Consider the following 16,908-nt stretch of genomic DNA (forward strand, 5'->3'; position numbering starts at 1 on the left):
AAGAAGGATCTATTAACTAAATTTGAGTGAGAATGCAAGCCACTGAACACTAGTTTACACTGTGAAGCTAAGATTACAACACAAAAATACAATTATGGGATACATCTGAAGTTGGTATGTATCACACTTCGGGTTTGTTGTTATTAGTGACGTATTCGGCATACACAATACAAGTTCGTCTGCGGGTCCACAACTGTTTGACAGCCTCCGTGGTCTAGTGGTAGAGCGTCCCCCGGAGAGCGGAAGGTCCGGGGTTAAATCCAAAAGACGTTAAGGATGGTATTTGTTGTTACCCTGCCTGGCGCTCGGCGTTAAGGGGCTAAAACAAGGACTGGTCGGCCCGGAGTCAGAAAATTGTGTCTGAGTGGGGTATCCATCTTAAACTGCGACATGGTATCTCAGTGGTCTAGCACTATAAGTCGGCATCAATCCGGGGTAGTACAAGCGCAATAATCTTGGATACAACGTTAAGCCCCATTTCACCACACCTCACAACAACCGTTTAGATAACACATCTGATTGGAATCAGGTCTAAACACTCCAAGGTCTGTTGCCTGGTCACTTATAGTCCCCAGCTTCATCTCCAGAGTTGTCTTCCCCTTGTTCACACCCCGTGTACCTCGAACTATTGACCAGGTTATGATCTCCAGATGTGGATAATAGATGCTTGATAACCCTGGAGATCCGGGGTAGAATAAGTCTTCAGCAACCCATGCTTGCTGTAAAAGGCGACTATGCTTGTAAGAGGCGACTAATGGGATCGGGTAGTCAGGCTCGCTGACTTGGTTGATGCATGTCATCGTATCCCAATTGCGTGGATCGATGCTCGATTTTCTTTTATAATGAAGACCCCAGCACCAACAGGATAGGATGCTGGGCACTTGGACGGTGGATGCAGTCAGTCACTGCGCGCATTGTCTGGTCCAGACTCGATTATTTACAGACCGCCGTCATATAGCTGGAATATTGCTGAGTGCGGCGTTAAACAACAAACAAACAATACAGATGCTTGATGACGGTATAAGAACCTACATGAAACGTCGCTACATGCAATAAACAAGACGCTGTTAACAATAAAGTTGTACGTTTTCTTAGATGTGGAGTGCTTGACCACTGTCACCCTTTGTTCAAAGTGTTAAATTATTACCATATATAGGATATAATCTCCAGACCTACTGACCAGGAAGTACTCTCCAGTGCTTGACCGATGCAAGCCTTGGTGCCAAGAGTTAATGCTGATTCCCTGACCAGGAAATAGAATGAAGACATGGGACATATCACCTGCTATAAATGCCTAGTTGTGTGTGCCGTGTTGTCAACATACAGCTGTGCTTGCCCCATCTGCGGGTGTGATTGAGGACGATATACGTTTCCAACTGACGGGTGCATACCTAGTGCGGAAGCCATTTGCATAATTCGTGGCGGAACAGTCAAGCCTATCCGCCACCTGTCGGACACATCCTATTGTCTTCTATGTATTTTAAGTGCGTTTCGACTCCCTGTCCATCCCGCATTCTTATGAACCTAATGAAGCACCCCGAAAATGAGCAATTTCAGTTAGTGGGCGAGTATGGTTTTACGCCGCTTTTAGCAATCTTCACGCAATATCACGGCGTGGGACACCAGAAAAGGCTTTCACACTTTGTACCCATTTGGGGAATAGAACACGGGACTTCTGCGTGACGAGCGAACGTTTTAACCACCAGGCTACCCCACCTCCCCCCCCCCCGTGACCAACTCGTGTTATTCCGGTACAAGCCGAATAGCGACTCGTGCCCCTCTCATGGCCATTTTTGCGACCGGGTTCCGTCTTAGCGCAAACGGGCATACCTAAAACAATTGTCAACTCGTTGCGTAATGGTTCATATATATTTCCCCATATATCATATATATTTCAAATGTAATTTAAAACACATCGGGATTTGCGGAATTATACAGTATGATTGAACACATTTAACTGTGTCTTGGGTATATGTTTAGATGCAAGACATATGTAAAATCAAAAATTATATATTCTGAGGGATTCTTTGACGCAGATCTTGAAATCATACGCGCATTCTGATGTGGTTTGTCGTATTTTCGCGCATAACATTCATCGATAGGGGGACGAGTCTTCGTGCAGGTTACGGAAAGGGGCGAGTGGTGATGAATGATGACGAAGGGGATGTGGAGCTGGTAATGACAACATCGTAAATTTTCGTGTATACAACCCCATAGACGAACATCAGTGAATTATTCTATGCGATTTATTCCTCGTATATATGAGACCAATGTCACACCGTGAATACAAGAAACGTGGGTCACATGCTCCGCACAAGGCAGTATCCGACACCTAACACTGGAGCTTGTCCATTTCACCGATGTTGACAGTTTGGCCGTTAGTCAGCATCTTGCCGTTGTTGTCGGCGCAGAAGCAGACAGAGCCCGTGCACTGTTTCTTGTTGTAGCTGCCTTTGCTGTCGCAGAAGAAGAGTTTGCCGATGAGGCCGGTCTTCAGGTAGGCGGCTTTATCCCGAGCACACGCTTAAAAAAGTAGTCAATAAAAACAACGGTCAACAAAAACAACGGTCAACATTAACTCCGAACATTTCTATTTGTATTTCATATGATACAGTGACACCTTGTGGTCCCGTTAAACCTGAAACCTCAGATTTTGGACGAGAAGTGAAGGCAACACTTACATGGGAACATTCCGCGTTACTCATGACTCGTTAATCCGGACATTTGGTAACTCAGTCGATTCAATACGGGAACGGATCAACGGGTTTTACTAGATATTCCATACTTTAATGTAAAAAGAAAATATGATGGCCGAATTGACGGATGACCTCCATTGATCTGGTGAGAGTTATTTTACGTCGCAGGCAGCAATATTACAGCGTGGTTACCATGCCGTTTCAATTTAAAAGTTAAGGCCTGATATTTATTATTAGCACGGTGAATATAGAACAGCTAAACCACGTTGTCAAATACTTACTGCAGTCCATGTTGCCTGCGTCCGCGACGGATTTGGTGTAGTAGCCGAGGTCGTTACCGTCTTGGTCAACACAGAAGCACCATCTGAAACAGGTATTTAAGAAAGTGATGGGGCATGATGATATTCAGTGGCCAAGTCATTTCTGACTTGATTTAACACTGCTTTGAACATTATGTTAAATTTATGTCTGGCGTAAATATTCACATCTTCCCGAGGCAAAGGATTTAAGTGAACATAAAAATCCATTTTCCACCCTTGGATGGAATCAAGGAGTTTTATTTTACCTGGACTAACAAGACTATACATAGTAAAACAAATAAAACACAATTCACTTATTAAAGTGAGCTTCGGAAGACAACTCGCCAACACCGTGCCAAAATAGTGAGGGTATTCTAAAATTCTGCTGTCTACCAAAACCGAGGGAAAGTGTTTTTCCCTACTTATAAACCGAAAAAAGAAACTTAAAACAACATTGATCAACATTTTTATGTTTCGAACATACTTTCAATGAACATTAGGAAACGCGCGTAAAATATCTGTTACTCTCGTATGGATCTTGAAAAGGACATTCTAAAAACCCTTAGGCTGATCAACACCTCTGTAGCCTCGTGGTACACTCACTGGGCTAAAAATATGAAGGATGCGAGTTCGATCCTCCGTAATATAAAGAAAACATTTGTCATTTGATTTTACATTTCGTTACATGTTACAATCTGAACAGAAGTTACATTAATAAAATATCCAGGACATTACATAAAATTCCTGGGATATTATAGCAAATATGACTTGGATATCCTATAAAATCCCAGGGACATTACAACGTCCCTGTTTATGAGATTTAACCTGACTGGAAAGTAAAACCTCACAATAGGTTTTAATGCCTGTAGAAAGAAATCTCATACTTAAAAGGGATCCCAATGAATAGGTTTATAAGAGGGCTATAAGGACTTCGCAGTGTGGTACGCGGAACGCACAAAATCGTATTTGGTACGCAGATTCAAGAGCGAGAGTTTTCTTTTACAAATTTCGAAATATAATTTTAAATATTTTGATTAAATATTTTGGGAAATTATTTTATTGCAAATAAAATTTGACAAACAAAGAGTTTGTCACAGTGTTGATGTATCACATCAAATATTTTCTTGTTGAATATGTATCAAGAAATGAATGAGTGAGGACGAGAAGCCATTTTAAATCATATCACGGCATGTGTCAACAAGAATGTGGTTCACAGAGTGTATCAGATTATATCCTGATCTGGAATTTGGTTTGAAGATAGGATATGTTTCGGTCAGTTCTTAAAAATACACTTTTCTTTTTCACAGAAGGGAAATATATCTTTTTCAACAGCAATTCTTTTAGGACATCCCTAATGGCCAGCGAAATATTTATTTTATTTTTGTAAAATCTGAGGAAAAAATGCTTCGTTTTTAAAATCCCATTGTACGATATCAGATTCTGTTATGAAAAGGAAGATGTTAGTTTTAAGCTCGTTTGACGCTGTTACATTTTTTAAAAATATTTCAAATTCACGTGAGAGAAACATTCTGTGGTAACGGAGAGCATTTTGTTTGTTTTTTTCTTCTTTTGTTTAACGCCGCATTCTATTCCAACTATATGAGGGCGGCCTATAAATAATGGAGCCTGGGTCCAGCCAGTAATTTCTATTATGAGCGAGGAATCCTTGCTGGGGTTAGTGATTGAGAGATTGTAAGATATTGAGTGAGATTTAGATAACGACGTCACTTTCAAACGACTCTACGGTAGCTAGAAAGTTGGGATATAATGCCCTGGACAATCGAGGATGTCACGCTGAACCTACCTAGTTATCATGCACTGTTTAGGCTTGAATGTCCCGTCAGTCTCACACTGTAGATCAATATCTCCGGGTCTAATCTGATCCTGAGCAAGGAACTCCTGGTGACGCAGAGCACAGGGCCCTGCTAGGGCAAGGAAAGATGGAAGAACTTGTCAGTTGTTGGTGTATTAGTCTTTATACTGTCTCTCATAATCAACCATCACCCACTTGACATACACTGACGGGCAAAGGAAAGTATACAGTTGGAAATTGGATTTGAATAAACCATTACACACGTTATCAAAACGTCACTAGATTGAAAACAGTCGCCGAAAACTGCAAACTTGAGATCCAAAACCACAACTGTGATACCCGCATAAATCATCCAATAACCACTTCTTGTTTGTTTCATTTCAACATCAAACATGGGTTTAAACTTTCTCTCTTTTGTCCTACAGTATATTCTCCTTGCTATTCTTACAACTGTGTTTTGATTAAAGGACATAGTATTGCTATGTACCCACTAACATAACATGACCAATATTGAAATATAACGACAATTTAAATTTAACAGGCTTTCAAATCAATATGCTACTGTAGCTCGAGAAACATAATGAAATCATATTTCAAGAAATACTAAAAATAATATTTTCCATTAACTATATCCTTGAGAGACTTTGTACTTTTAGATTGATTCTAATTTACAAGAGAATAGTAAGATCAAACAATTATTGAAATAAAACCCCAATTATAATTAATTTTCCAGGGGCAACGTGAATTAAAAAAACGTCATTCAATCAGTTGAATAGTGTTAAGGACGTTCTCGGGTGCTTAATCATCTACTGTCCAAGTTATTTCAAAAGGTTAAGATGTAGAAATGAGTAGACATAAATCAAATGGTTTAAGTTACCTGTGCTTCTTGTGTTTTTGACACAGGTATGAGAAGAAGTATCACAGTGAAGACCCTTGCCACACTCCACATCACTGGCGCTGGCGTCACACGAGTCGCCGGCAGCTTCCGGCGGAAAGACATGACAGGTTAGAGAACAGTGCAGTGAGCAAATGAGAGGAGGTGAGTGAGTGACTGAGTGAGTGAGTGCGTGAGTTGGGTTAAACACCATCTTGATCTGTATCTTAGTTATATCACGTCGTGTCAGCTTAATGTGGGAGGAAAGCCCAAACTGATGCAGGTCTCAGACGTTTACTTCTTTGGTGGAACCCACGAGCAGGTAGAGATGCTGACAAACCTTGAAACAATCAGGGCGACCCGAGATTCGAACCCACGATCACAAGTTATTGCCACACATGGGGACGTAACTTTGTAGAACGAATTGCGATGCCCGGGACAACTGGGACACTGCAATTAAAGATTTTATAAACTGCCTAAGGAAATAGTATTTGTTTTATCTTAAATTACTCGCAATATTTAACTCTGTTACGAACATGTAGAACTACAGTAAACTACGTTTATAACACGCATATAAAGAACTGACGGACATTACGAACTGTTTGTTTTGGTCCCGCCCATTTGCTGAAAATGGGTTGTATATATGCGTATAACGAACTACGGTTATAACGAACTAAAATTAGTGGTCCCTTTTAGTTCGTTATAACCGTAGTTTACTGCACTCTTTTACCGCTCTAAAGAAGTGTTTGGCCAAAATTATACTTTCAGGAGGGTAGCACTTATACATTGTGGCACTGATGGGAAAACAAGGAAGTATGGGAATGTAAAGTATTTTGAGTGAGTGAGTGAGTGAGTTTAATCTGGAGAACGTGGCGTCTAATCCATGACTAGCAGATTCAAGCAGTCAAGAAGCGAAACTCTATACAGCGAGAACTGGCGCCACACACCAGGGGCCTACCGTGTCCGGATTGTCAGAAAAGGAAAAAAACATTTACACATTACTTACAGAGTTGCTTGACACAGATCGGACAACAGCCACAGAAGCCGCCATGTGGCTCTATACGCCCGTCGCATCCTTGGGCAGACATGCACAGCACCACCATACACGTTGTGGGGGAACAGACGGGGGTCAGGGGGAGGCCATTCTGGCCCAGGGCACTAGCAACGAATACAGAAAACACAACCAGCAGTTTCATTGTGGAATTTCAGACGAACTGCGAAACAGAAGGTGCGTGCCTTTTATTACCTTTTCAATACAGGCCGCGTGAAAATGGTGACTGATAAACATTTGTCTGGCAATGATCAGTCACGTGACATGGCGACGGAAGTGCATTTATTATCTTGATTAGCCCGAAGGTACACATTCTTCCCGAGGCAAGGGAGTTAACTGACTATGAAAGTGCAGTTTCCATCCTTGCCGAACTATGCTGGAAATATGACGTTGCATTTTGGCTGGACTAACGAGTCTTCGTAGTCCAATCAAAATCGCATAACGACATCGACATCCGGTTCATGAACAACAAGGCGACTGACATGCAGATATCGGTCGATTGCAGGATTTGCTGAGCTTGTGTACCGTCAAATGGACGTCCAGAGTTATTTTGCAAATATTTTCATGTTTTTCATCAAGGTGCTCAAGCGAGTTGATGTACTTGGCGAAGTAAAACCCGTTTTATTATTATCTATTAGATCGTCTTAGCTCAGCGCAGCCATTTTGTTTTTAAACAAATGTAAGTGAGTGAGTGAGAGAGTTTTTACGTCGCTTTCAGCAGTATCATGGAGTGGGACATCACAATTGTACCTCTTTGGGGAACCCTGGAGAACACACACACTCTTAAGTGAATTATTTACTTCGACGAATTTACAACACTATGCCCTAATTATGGTGACACGCATCTATGGCTGGTTTCCGCACATGAAGGAAAAAGAAGAAACACCTATTTTAGCGACATCGTCTACAGAACCGAGGTTGAAAGTCTATCAGGATGCCTTGAGCAAACTTGCATCTTTTAATATAGGCACTAGGAATCAAACAAATTTCAGCTTTCTTAGCCTTATGGGTCAATCAGTCCACCCTTTGGATGACATTAGCGTGAAAATTCATCTAATAGCTCATCCAAGCAAGAGGCCGATTTATCAAGGAGGAAAGTTTGGATAAAGCAATGTCAGCGAGGAGGAAGATGGAAACCGACTGGTTGGTTGGTTTGTTGTTTTACGCCGCACTCAGCAATGTTCCAGCTACATGGCGGCGGTCTTTAAATAATCGACCCTGGACCAAATAATCCAGTGATTGATATCATGAGCATCGACCACGCTATTAGGAGCGATGACATGCTTCAACCAGGTCAGCGAGCCTGACCACCCGATTACGTTTGTCGCCTCTTACGACAAACATAGTCGCCTCACTCACTCGCTCACCTAAATGCGTCGTCGCTGCTTCGCTTTTATCAACGCAAATGGTGGCTACACCCGATATTGACATTGTTAAGTGAGTTTTAGGGCATGTCGCTCTGTCTCCTTCTGGAGGCAAGGGAGGCAAGGGAATTAACTGACCTTATCAACCTATTCATTGGGATCTCTATTAAGTAAGAGACTTCTTTCTACAGGCATTAAGACCTATTGTGGGGTTTTACTTTCCAGTCGGGCTAAATCTCATAAACAGGGACGTTGTAATGTCCCTGGGATTTTATATAATTTCCCAGTGATATTATATAATATCCCAGTGATATTATATAATATCCCAGGGATTTTATATAATGTCCTTGGTATTTTATTAATACAACTTCCGTTCAGATGATTGTAACATGTAATGAAATGTAAAATCAAATGACAAATGTTTTCTTTATATTCGCCCCCTTGGTTTTTCCCTCTCCCCAGGGCATGCTCTGTCTACCAAAACCTCGTGAGCGTGTTTTCTCCAATACATAAAAGCCCAGTTTCCACCCTTGCAGAATAGGTTTGAAATTCTGAGTTATATCATTGGTTGAAAAACGAGACTGTGCATAGTCCATATCGAAACGAAATCGACAACCCGTACGTAAACAACATGGCGACTGTCGGTCTGTTGCAGCATTTGAAAAGCTTTTGTACCACCAAACTTGTTCATGTTTTTGATTTGATGCACGAAGTAAGACAATATTACAATTTTTTACTATATAGATCTTGATTATCAAATCGAAATTCGAAATGCTTTAGGAAAGAGTCGATCAAAATTTCAGGAAGAACACACAATGATCGGACATTTCTTTCTCATCATCTTTGGGGGCACAGGTGGCCCAGTCGTCTAAGGCGCCGAGAGTTGTGCAGAGTTGCGTCCCTTGGGCACAACCTATGATTGTGGGTTCGAATCCCGGCTCGCCCCGATTATGTTTCTAGGTTAGTCAGCACCATAACCGTGCTCGAGGGTTTCACCGAAGTGGTAAATGTTTGGGACTTGCATCACTTCGGGCTTTCCTCCCACATTACGCTGACACGCCACGATATAACTTGAACACTGTTAAAAGCGGCGTTAATCCCAACTCACTCACTCACTCACTCTCATCATCTTGCCGTTGATGTCGGCGCAGAAGTAGACAGAGCCCGTGCACTGTTTCTTGTTGTAGCTGCCTTTGCTGTCGCAGGAGAAGAGTTTGCCGATGAGGCCGGTCTTCAGGTAGGCGGCTTTATCCCGAGCACACGCTTAAAAAAGTAGTCAATAAAAACAACGGTCAACAAAAACAACGGTCAACATCAAATTCTAAATAAGTCTATTTTCAGTTCATATCATATAGTGAAACCTTCTTAGCCTGGACTTAATACGGAAACCTTCTTTCTTGTTTGTAAAAATATTCTTAAATAAAAATGAATATCCAAAAGTGCTTAATAACTAATCTTAGCTCAAGAATCAGTTTTTAATATCTTATTTTGAACCCAGAACGAGTGTGTTTTTGTGTCAGGTCCAAAAGCCTAGTGATCGTGTGACTGGTGGTAGATTTGTGAATGAATGACAAGTAGCGCCGTCGTAACCCCTCAGCCAATCAGGGCCGGTGGGGTAGCCTAGTGGTTAAGCGTTCGCTAGTCAAAGCGAAGGCCCGGGTTCTCTTCCCCACATGTGTACAATGTGTAAAGCCCATTTCTGGTGTAGTGCCGACGTAACGTCTCAGCCAATCAATTTCTCACTGAGAAACTACCGATACGTTAATTCACCCCTCCCATTTGACTATAAAACAGCTGAACAAAGATGCTTATAATAAAAATGTATCTGTTTACTTACTGCAGTCCATGTTGTCTGCGCCAGCGGCGTAGTTGGTGAAGTAGCCGAGGTCGTTACCGTCAGTGTCAGCACAGTAGCATCTGCAGAAACCAGGTATGTAAAATAGTGAGTTTTATTTTATGCCGCTGACGGTCAAAATATATCACGGCGGCATTTAAAAAGTCGTGTCTGGACGAGACATATATGTACTTGTGGTTGATATGAACAACGTACCACGCTGTCGGCGCATGATGACACTCAACAAACCAAGTCACCGACCCTGACCACCCGATCCACTAACGACCAGCATCGGTTACCGGGGACCCATTTTCTATCGTGGGGTCCAAACGAAGTGTATTTATGTAGCACAGCAATGTAACACTAGTTGGTGAGTGAGTTTGGTTTAACGTCACTTTGAAAAGTATTAAGTTATATCACGGCGTGTCACATTGATTTGTGAGGAAGTGGCGTAGGTGTAACAGGATTACCAAACTCCTACAATAATCCGAAAAAATCCCTTGTCCATATCTCAAGCATGTGTTTATAAATCGCTATCAAATAGTGACCATACCAGGTGCGAGCAGGTGCACGCAGATTACCGGTGGCGCCCACGAGCTTTGGTATCTTGACAACAAATCCATAAATATACTGAGTCAAATTTAAAACTTCACAATTTTAATAGTAATTACATAAATGATATACAACGGACAAATGTATCAAAGAAGGTCATTTTTAATCATTAATGTCCAAAGAAGGATTTTAATTAACGGTGGTAACCATAGTTTGTTCCAAGCACCTACGGTATAACATCAACAGTTTAAATCCCAGTCCCAAGCACGAGAATCTGCTAGCACACAAGTTCAGTAGCGTGTATGGCCACCATGTGCGTTGACAACTGCCGCACAACGCCTCCGCATGGACCTTGTGATGCGTGTGAACACATGATTGGGAAGAAGACGCCATTGTTGCTGCAAAATGGCGCCAAGTTCTTGCAAATTCTGTGGTTGGTTCTGGAGAGTGCGCAGACTTCTGCCAAGAGCATCCCAGACGTGTTCGATGGGATTGTGGTCGGGAGACCTTGATGGCCAGTCCATGACGTTGACTCCTGCATTCTGAAGGAATTTCCTTGTCAAAATTGCTGTGTGGGGTCTGGCATTGTCGTGTTGGAAGATCAAACCGGGTCCATGTGCTGCCATAAAAGGCAGAAGTTCTGGTGCCAGTACCTGGTCGCGGTAAGCAGCAGCGTTGAGGTTGCCACGGATGACAAGAAGCCTGGAACGTGCATTGCCACAGAAAGCAACCCATACCATGACACTTCCGCCTCGAAATCTGTCAACTTCCTGTGCACAACACTGGGTGTAACGTTCATGACGGCGCCTCCACGCCCTCGCCCTACCGTCAGCAAATCGAAGATTAAATCGGGATTCATCACTGGAGACGACTTGATTCCAATTCCTCTCAGTCCATCGTAAGTGTCGCTGTGCCCACAATTGACGTTGACGTCTGTGTAATTGTGTAAGAATCGGCCTGCGGTATGGCCGTCGTGCTTGAAGGTGTGCAGTTCTCAGACCTTTTCGAACAGTTTGCGCACTCAGTCTACCCCTAAACAGTTCATTTCTGGTTGATGTAGCCGTCAAAAATCGGTTACGGAGGTGACGTAAGACAATCTGACGATCTCTGCATGTGACGTCACACGTGGTCGACCTGGCCGAGGGCGATTAGCGGTGGTACCCGTTTGCTGTAGACGCGTCTGTAAATCATAAACAGTCCGTCGACTACAACCCATCGTCCTTGCGACTTCAGCTACGGACGTTCCCGTTTGCAACATGCCGATGGCACGTTCACGTTGTACATTTGAAAGGCGTGGCATGACAAATGGCCGTAAAGACTTTTGTTTTCTTGTGTTTTTCTGACTGAAAACACATGATATATTATGGCCACGTGACCAGTTGCACGTGAAAAAACACTTTTGCCACTATAGTGCTGTGAACATGATTTTGATCGATGTGGGTGTTATCTGAAGACAATACGTGGCCATTACTGTTTAAATACACAAAAAGGACCCACAATGATAACTGGTCAAAATGTTAAATTTTAGGATTGTGAAGTTTTTAATTTGGTTCAGTATATATTTAGGAAGAATCCTGATTTCGAACGCACGGTAATAGGTTCCTATCACTCCTAAGGGACGCAACTCTGAACAACGAATTGCCCGGGCGTCGTAAAAACACTGCCTCAGTCATTACGTGGTAATACTTGATAATCCAATATTTTATGTCGTCGTTCTTTTTAAGCCTGTTTGACGCTAAAACGGTTGTCCAATCATTTAAAACTCATATGCGTGATACATTCTGTCGAAAGTTAGAGAGGTGACGTCACTTCCAAACGAAACTATGGTAACGGTGACATGGGTGCAGGTTATTTATCAGGATATATTTGAGGTGAGGTGAGGTGAGGTGAAATGGGGTTTTAACGTTGCCTTCAAGATTATTGCACACTTATATAGCAACGTGCATGCACTCGTATTTGTGTGTGTGGCTTGGTCTACTGGTCCGGACTAATTCTGTTTTAATAGTGCTATCCCAGAGAGATAAAACTCCGCAGATTAACATGGAATCCCCACTGAGACACATTATACCGACTCCTAACCGACCAGTCCTTTAACATATTTTGGTATGTAGCGACCAGGCATCGAACCACCGACCTTCCACTCTCCTGACAGACGCTCAATCCACTAGACCAAGGAAGACGTATAATACCCTGGACAATCGAGGATGTAATGCGTGCACCTACCCCGATCCTCTGCCCTGCTTGGCCTTGAACGTCCCGTCAGTCTCACACAGTGGTTCAGAGGACCCCAGGAGGTGCTGCTCCTTATCCAGATACTCCTGGTGACGCAGAGCGCAGGGTCCCGGCGGGTTCAACAAATTCATTCGTGAAACGTCTTTGTAAAGACAAAATGGGCCAAAGTTTAAATTGTTTGTTCGTCAGTCTTGATACATCTACATTCACCTCATCAGCTGAATCTCCATTGAGTGAGAGAGAGACGCCCAGCCTCACAAGGACCTCTTGAACTTCAGGTAATTTGGTATAGTCTCCTTGCTTCTCTTGCAGATTTTTTTTGTATAACCTGACGTATAAGTATGTACCAAATACATATTTAAGCATCACTATGGAAATTAAATAACTTATTGTAGTTTTGGTTCACAATTAAATATAAGACGTTGAAAATATTGAACAGGCTTTCAAAGTCACATGCTACGGTAGATTTTTATAATACATGTACTGTATTAAGATGAAATTATATCTGAAATCGTTTTTAGTTTTATACAACACAAATATTGAATGACGTATCTATATTTACGTTCGATCAAAGTTTACAAGCGAATAGTAAGGGGAAATAAATATTGAAATAAGACACCGATTATGCTTGATTTCCCAGTGGCCAACACGAGTAAATATACGTCATTGCGCCATTAAATATGGAGGACTTTCTAGGTCTGAGAGAATGTCGTGTTTTGGGACTAACAAAGGTTGCAGCCATCTGGTCCTAGTTAGGAACAGATCCTTTATTATAGGGTGGAGAGTGAGGTATATTTGTGGGGAAGGAGGAATATGATTACAAAATGACAGCGAAAGGAAGAGGGTCGGGTGGGCATACTTTATTCCGAGATTTGGGGTAGGGGTAGGGGTAGGGGTAGGGGTAGGGGTGGGTTTGGGTCAAGTACAAATGACACGGATCCGATTTTCAAAATAAAAAACATTATGAATTTGATCATCATTTGGGGAGTGGTCATGATTGCCGTAAAAGGCGACTGTGCTTGTCGTAAGAGGCGACTAATGGGATCGGGTCGTCTGGCTCGCTGACTTGGTTGATGCATGTAATCGATCCCAATTGCGTGGATCGAAGCCCATGATATTAATCACTGGATTGTCTGGTCCAGACTCGATTTTTTTACAGACCGCCGTCATAAAGCTGGAATATTGCTGTGTCTTGTCTCTATTCTGTATCAATAGAGATAAAATTCATCTTTCTGTGATTATACAGGGTGATTAAATTGAGGAGGCGGTTACATTTTCGTACCGTTATCGGACTGACCGACAGACAAACAAAATTGCTAAATGAGAATAAATGAATGTATATTTTACGACCGACGCATACATTTGACACTGACAGATGTGTTTTATGAAAGACTAAGAACACGCATCCAATCCCCAATCCCTAGCGCCAACCCCCGTCTCCAAGTACCGAACTGAAGCCCCAGCCAAAAACCTAGCGCCATCCGAGTCCCTGAGCCTCGCAGCCAGAACACGCTCCCCCCCCCCCCCCCCCCCCCCCCCCAAAGCTCCACTCCTGCCCCCAGCTCTAATCCCCACCCTAAGCCCCGCTGCCTAGCCCCAATCGCAAATCCCAGCTCCAGTCCTCAATCCCCAGGGGCGGTGGGGTATCCTAGTGGTTAAATCCTTCGCTTGTCACGCCAAAGCCCCAGGTTCGATTTCCCTAATGGGTACAATGTGGGAAGCCCATATTGCTAAAAGCGGCGTAAAACAATACTCAGTCACTCACTCCCCAGCCACTCAGCCCACACCCGACCTCAAATAATACTCATATACATCAATTATATTTTCTAATTTTCACAAATTATAAAAAAAACACGGTGTTTATTCAGCACAAAACCCATCCCTCGCTTAGCCTCTCAACTCCTTTGTGGATTTGAAGACAGAAACCAGTTCAGTCTTATAATGATCAAAAGATCAGGCCACAGAAATCAGTCTACATTACGTGCGCCAAACAATATGAGGTGTCTGCTAGTGCTGTGCCTAACCTTCGTCGGTGCTCAATGTCCGGACTTCAGCGGACTGCCGGTACATACGGGGTGTTCCCCTACCACGTGCATGGCGGTGTCTTGCCTGTCTGCCCTGGGGTGTGATGGTCGTATTGACCCCCACGGGGGCTACTGTGGTTGCTGTCCTATCTGCGTGAAACAGCTGTGTAAGTATGAACCTTGGTGTAGATTGACCCCTGTCATTAGTATCGGACATTTATCAAATTTGAAGCCTATCAGTGCCCCGTGGCCTGACCATCATGTCGGGGTCGGCGGCGTCTGTAATTATCCTTAAACGTCACTGGACCAAAGAAGCTGAATCTTTTCATTTGTTCAGGAGGTTCGAATCTTATTTTCAATATGGTGAGGTTAAATGGGTTTTAACATAGCGTCCAAGATTATTACACTTGTAAAGCGATGTACGTGCGTGTGTTGCTGCTTGTACTTGTCCGGACTGATGCCGATTTTAAGTGCCAGTCCACCGTGATACCATGCCGCAGTTTAACATGCCCAGCCAAACACAATATACTCCGAGCCGACCAGTCCTTGTTTTAGCCCCTTTACGCCGAGCGTCAGGCAGGGTAACAAGAGTACAATCTTTTAACTTTTTGGGGGGTATGACGCGGCCGGGGATCGAACCCCGGGTCTTCCGCTCTCCAGGCGGACGCTCTGCCACTAGACCACGGAGGCGGTCCTCCAATATGGCCCACATGGCAGCCATATCACATTTTAAAAGGAACTAAACACATATCCTTTGAATGCTAATGTATACAAGTAGATTTAGTTTTCTTCACGGCTTTGGAGCGGTCGGGTAGCCTTGTGGTTAAAGCGTTCGCTCGTCACGCCGAAGACCCGGGTTCGATTCCCGACATGGGTACAATGTATGAAGCCCATTTCTGGTGTCCGCCGACGTGATATTGCTGGAATATTGCTAAAAGCGGCGTAAAGCCATACTCTCCCACTTTCTCTTCACGGCTTTATGGTCGACAGTTCAACATTAAATTTTACTGCAGTAGATGATGTTTTCTCGAGGGGTACAGTATAACACCCGTGCTCGTTGGTGCCACCAAGATGATAAACGTCCCAGGCCTACGTCACATCGGGCTTTACTCGCACATCAGGCTGACAAAACCGTTCAAAGTGGCCTCAAGCCAAGCTCACTTGTTTTATAAGAAAGAAAGAGTTCAGTATTGGACATGCCACATTATCATTTTCGTCAGTATTTCATCTCATGCTTAATCTTGTGATAAAGGAGGCATGGGTGGCCCAGTCGTCCAAGGCGCCGCGAATTGTTGTGCAGAGTTGCGCGACCTTTGGAACACCAAAACCCTATGATCGTGGGTTCGAATCCCTCTTCTCCCCGATTATGTTTCAAGGTTTGTCAGCACCATACCTGTGCTCGTGGGTTTCACCAACGTGTTAAACGTCTAAGACCTGCATCACTTAAGTTTCCTCCTACATCAAGCGGACAAGCCGTGAAATGACGGGTGGCCCAGCGCACGGGTGGCCCAGTAGTGTAAGACGCCGCGATTCGGTGTTTGTTTGTTGTGCAGGGTTGCGTCCCTTGGGCACGCCACATACCTATGATTGTGGGTTCAAATCCCGGTTCGCCCCGATTATGTTTCTAGGTTTGTCAGCACCATACCCGTGCTCGTGGGTTTCACCGAAGTGGTAAACGTCTGAGACCTGCATCACTTCGGGCTTTCCTCCAACATTAAGCTGACCCGCCGTGATATAACTGGAATAATGTTAAAAGCGGCGTTAAACCCAACTCACTCACCCACTCACTTAACCCAACTCATTCACTCACTTGTGATTCGGCCACTTCGCTCGCCCCTGCACAGGAAATAATGGACACTTTTGTTGTTCAGGGAATATGCCAGGGTAACTCAATAATAGATAACACACCGATTGAAAGTGCGATGACCACGCCCACACTTACACTTAGATACGTGATAACAGGAAGGGCTGTTCTCTTATCTACGGCAACAGCTGGAGTTGACATTATCATACTTTATGTCCGTGTAGTTGTAGAAGATGTCAGGGACATTTCATTATTATGTCATTTCGTTTACCTTTCACCTCGTGTCACGTGCAATAGTTCATTTAATCATAATTGTATTTGACGACACGACCACTATAAAAAGGGTTGTGATGGTACTCAATCCA

The 16,908-nt window shown here is 43.4% G+C and overlaps 1 protein-coding gene across 2 annotated transcripts; it reads right to left on the reverse strand.

Moving 5' to 3' along the window:
• Positions 1 to 2,228: 2,228 nt before the first annotated feature.
• Positions 2,229 to 6,946, reverse strand: LOC139465237 (uncharacterized). 2 transcript variants are annotated; one of them, XM_071246910.1, is made up of 5 exons: positions 6,689 to 6,946; positions 5,686 to 5,790; positions 4,800 to 4,920; positions 2,978 to 3,060; positions 2,229 to 2,523 (listed from the first exon to the last, which is right to left on the reverse strand). In XM_071246910.1, exons 1-5 carry the CDS (start codon positions 6,876 to 6,878, stop codon positions 2,333 to 2,335), a joined length of 690 nt encoding a protein of 229 aa, XP_071103011.1. In that variant the 5' UTR covers positions 6,879 to 6,946; the 3' UTR covers positions 2,229 to 2,332. The 2 variants fall into 2 exon arrangements, with proteins under 2 accessions (XP_071103011.1, XP_071103012.1); XM_071246911.1 differs by having other exon boundaries at positions 4,800 to 4,917; positions 6,689 to 6,945.
• Between the last annotated feature and the right edge of the window lie 9,962 nt (positions 6,947 to 16,908).

The sequence above is a fragment of the Haliotis cracherodii genome, unplaced genomic scaffold, assembly GCF_022045235.1.
Source record: "Haliotis cracherodii isolate W230 unplaced genomic scaffold, xgHalCrac1.p SCAF_18, whole genome shotgun sequence".
NCBI lineage: Eukaryota > Metazoa > Mollusca > Gastropoda > Lepetellida > Haliotidae > Haliotis > Haliotis cracherodii.

Bases quoted from the DNA above. Each gene is read 5' to 3' on its own strand.
- LOC139465237 (XM_071246910.1), bottom strand. From the start codon at position 6,878: ATGAAACTGCTGGTTGTGTTTTCTGTATTCGTTGCTAGTGCCCTGGGC. The intron at 5,791-6,688 runs GTAAGTAATGTG...TTCCGCCGGAAG, and splicing joins GATCTGTGTCAAGCAACTCT to CTGCCGGCGACTCGTGTGAC. The intron at 3,061-4,799 runs GTAGGTTCAGCG...TACCTGTTTCAG, and splicing joins AAACAGTGCATGATAACTAG to ATGGTGCTTCTGTGTTGACC.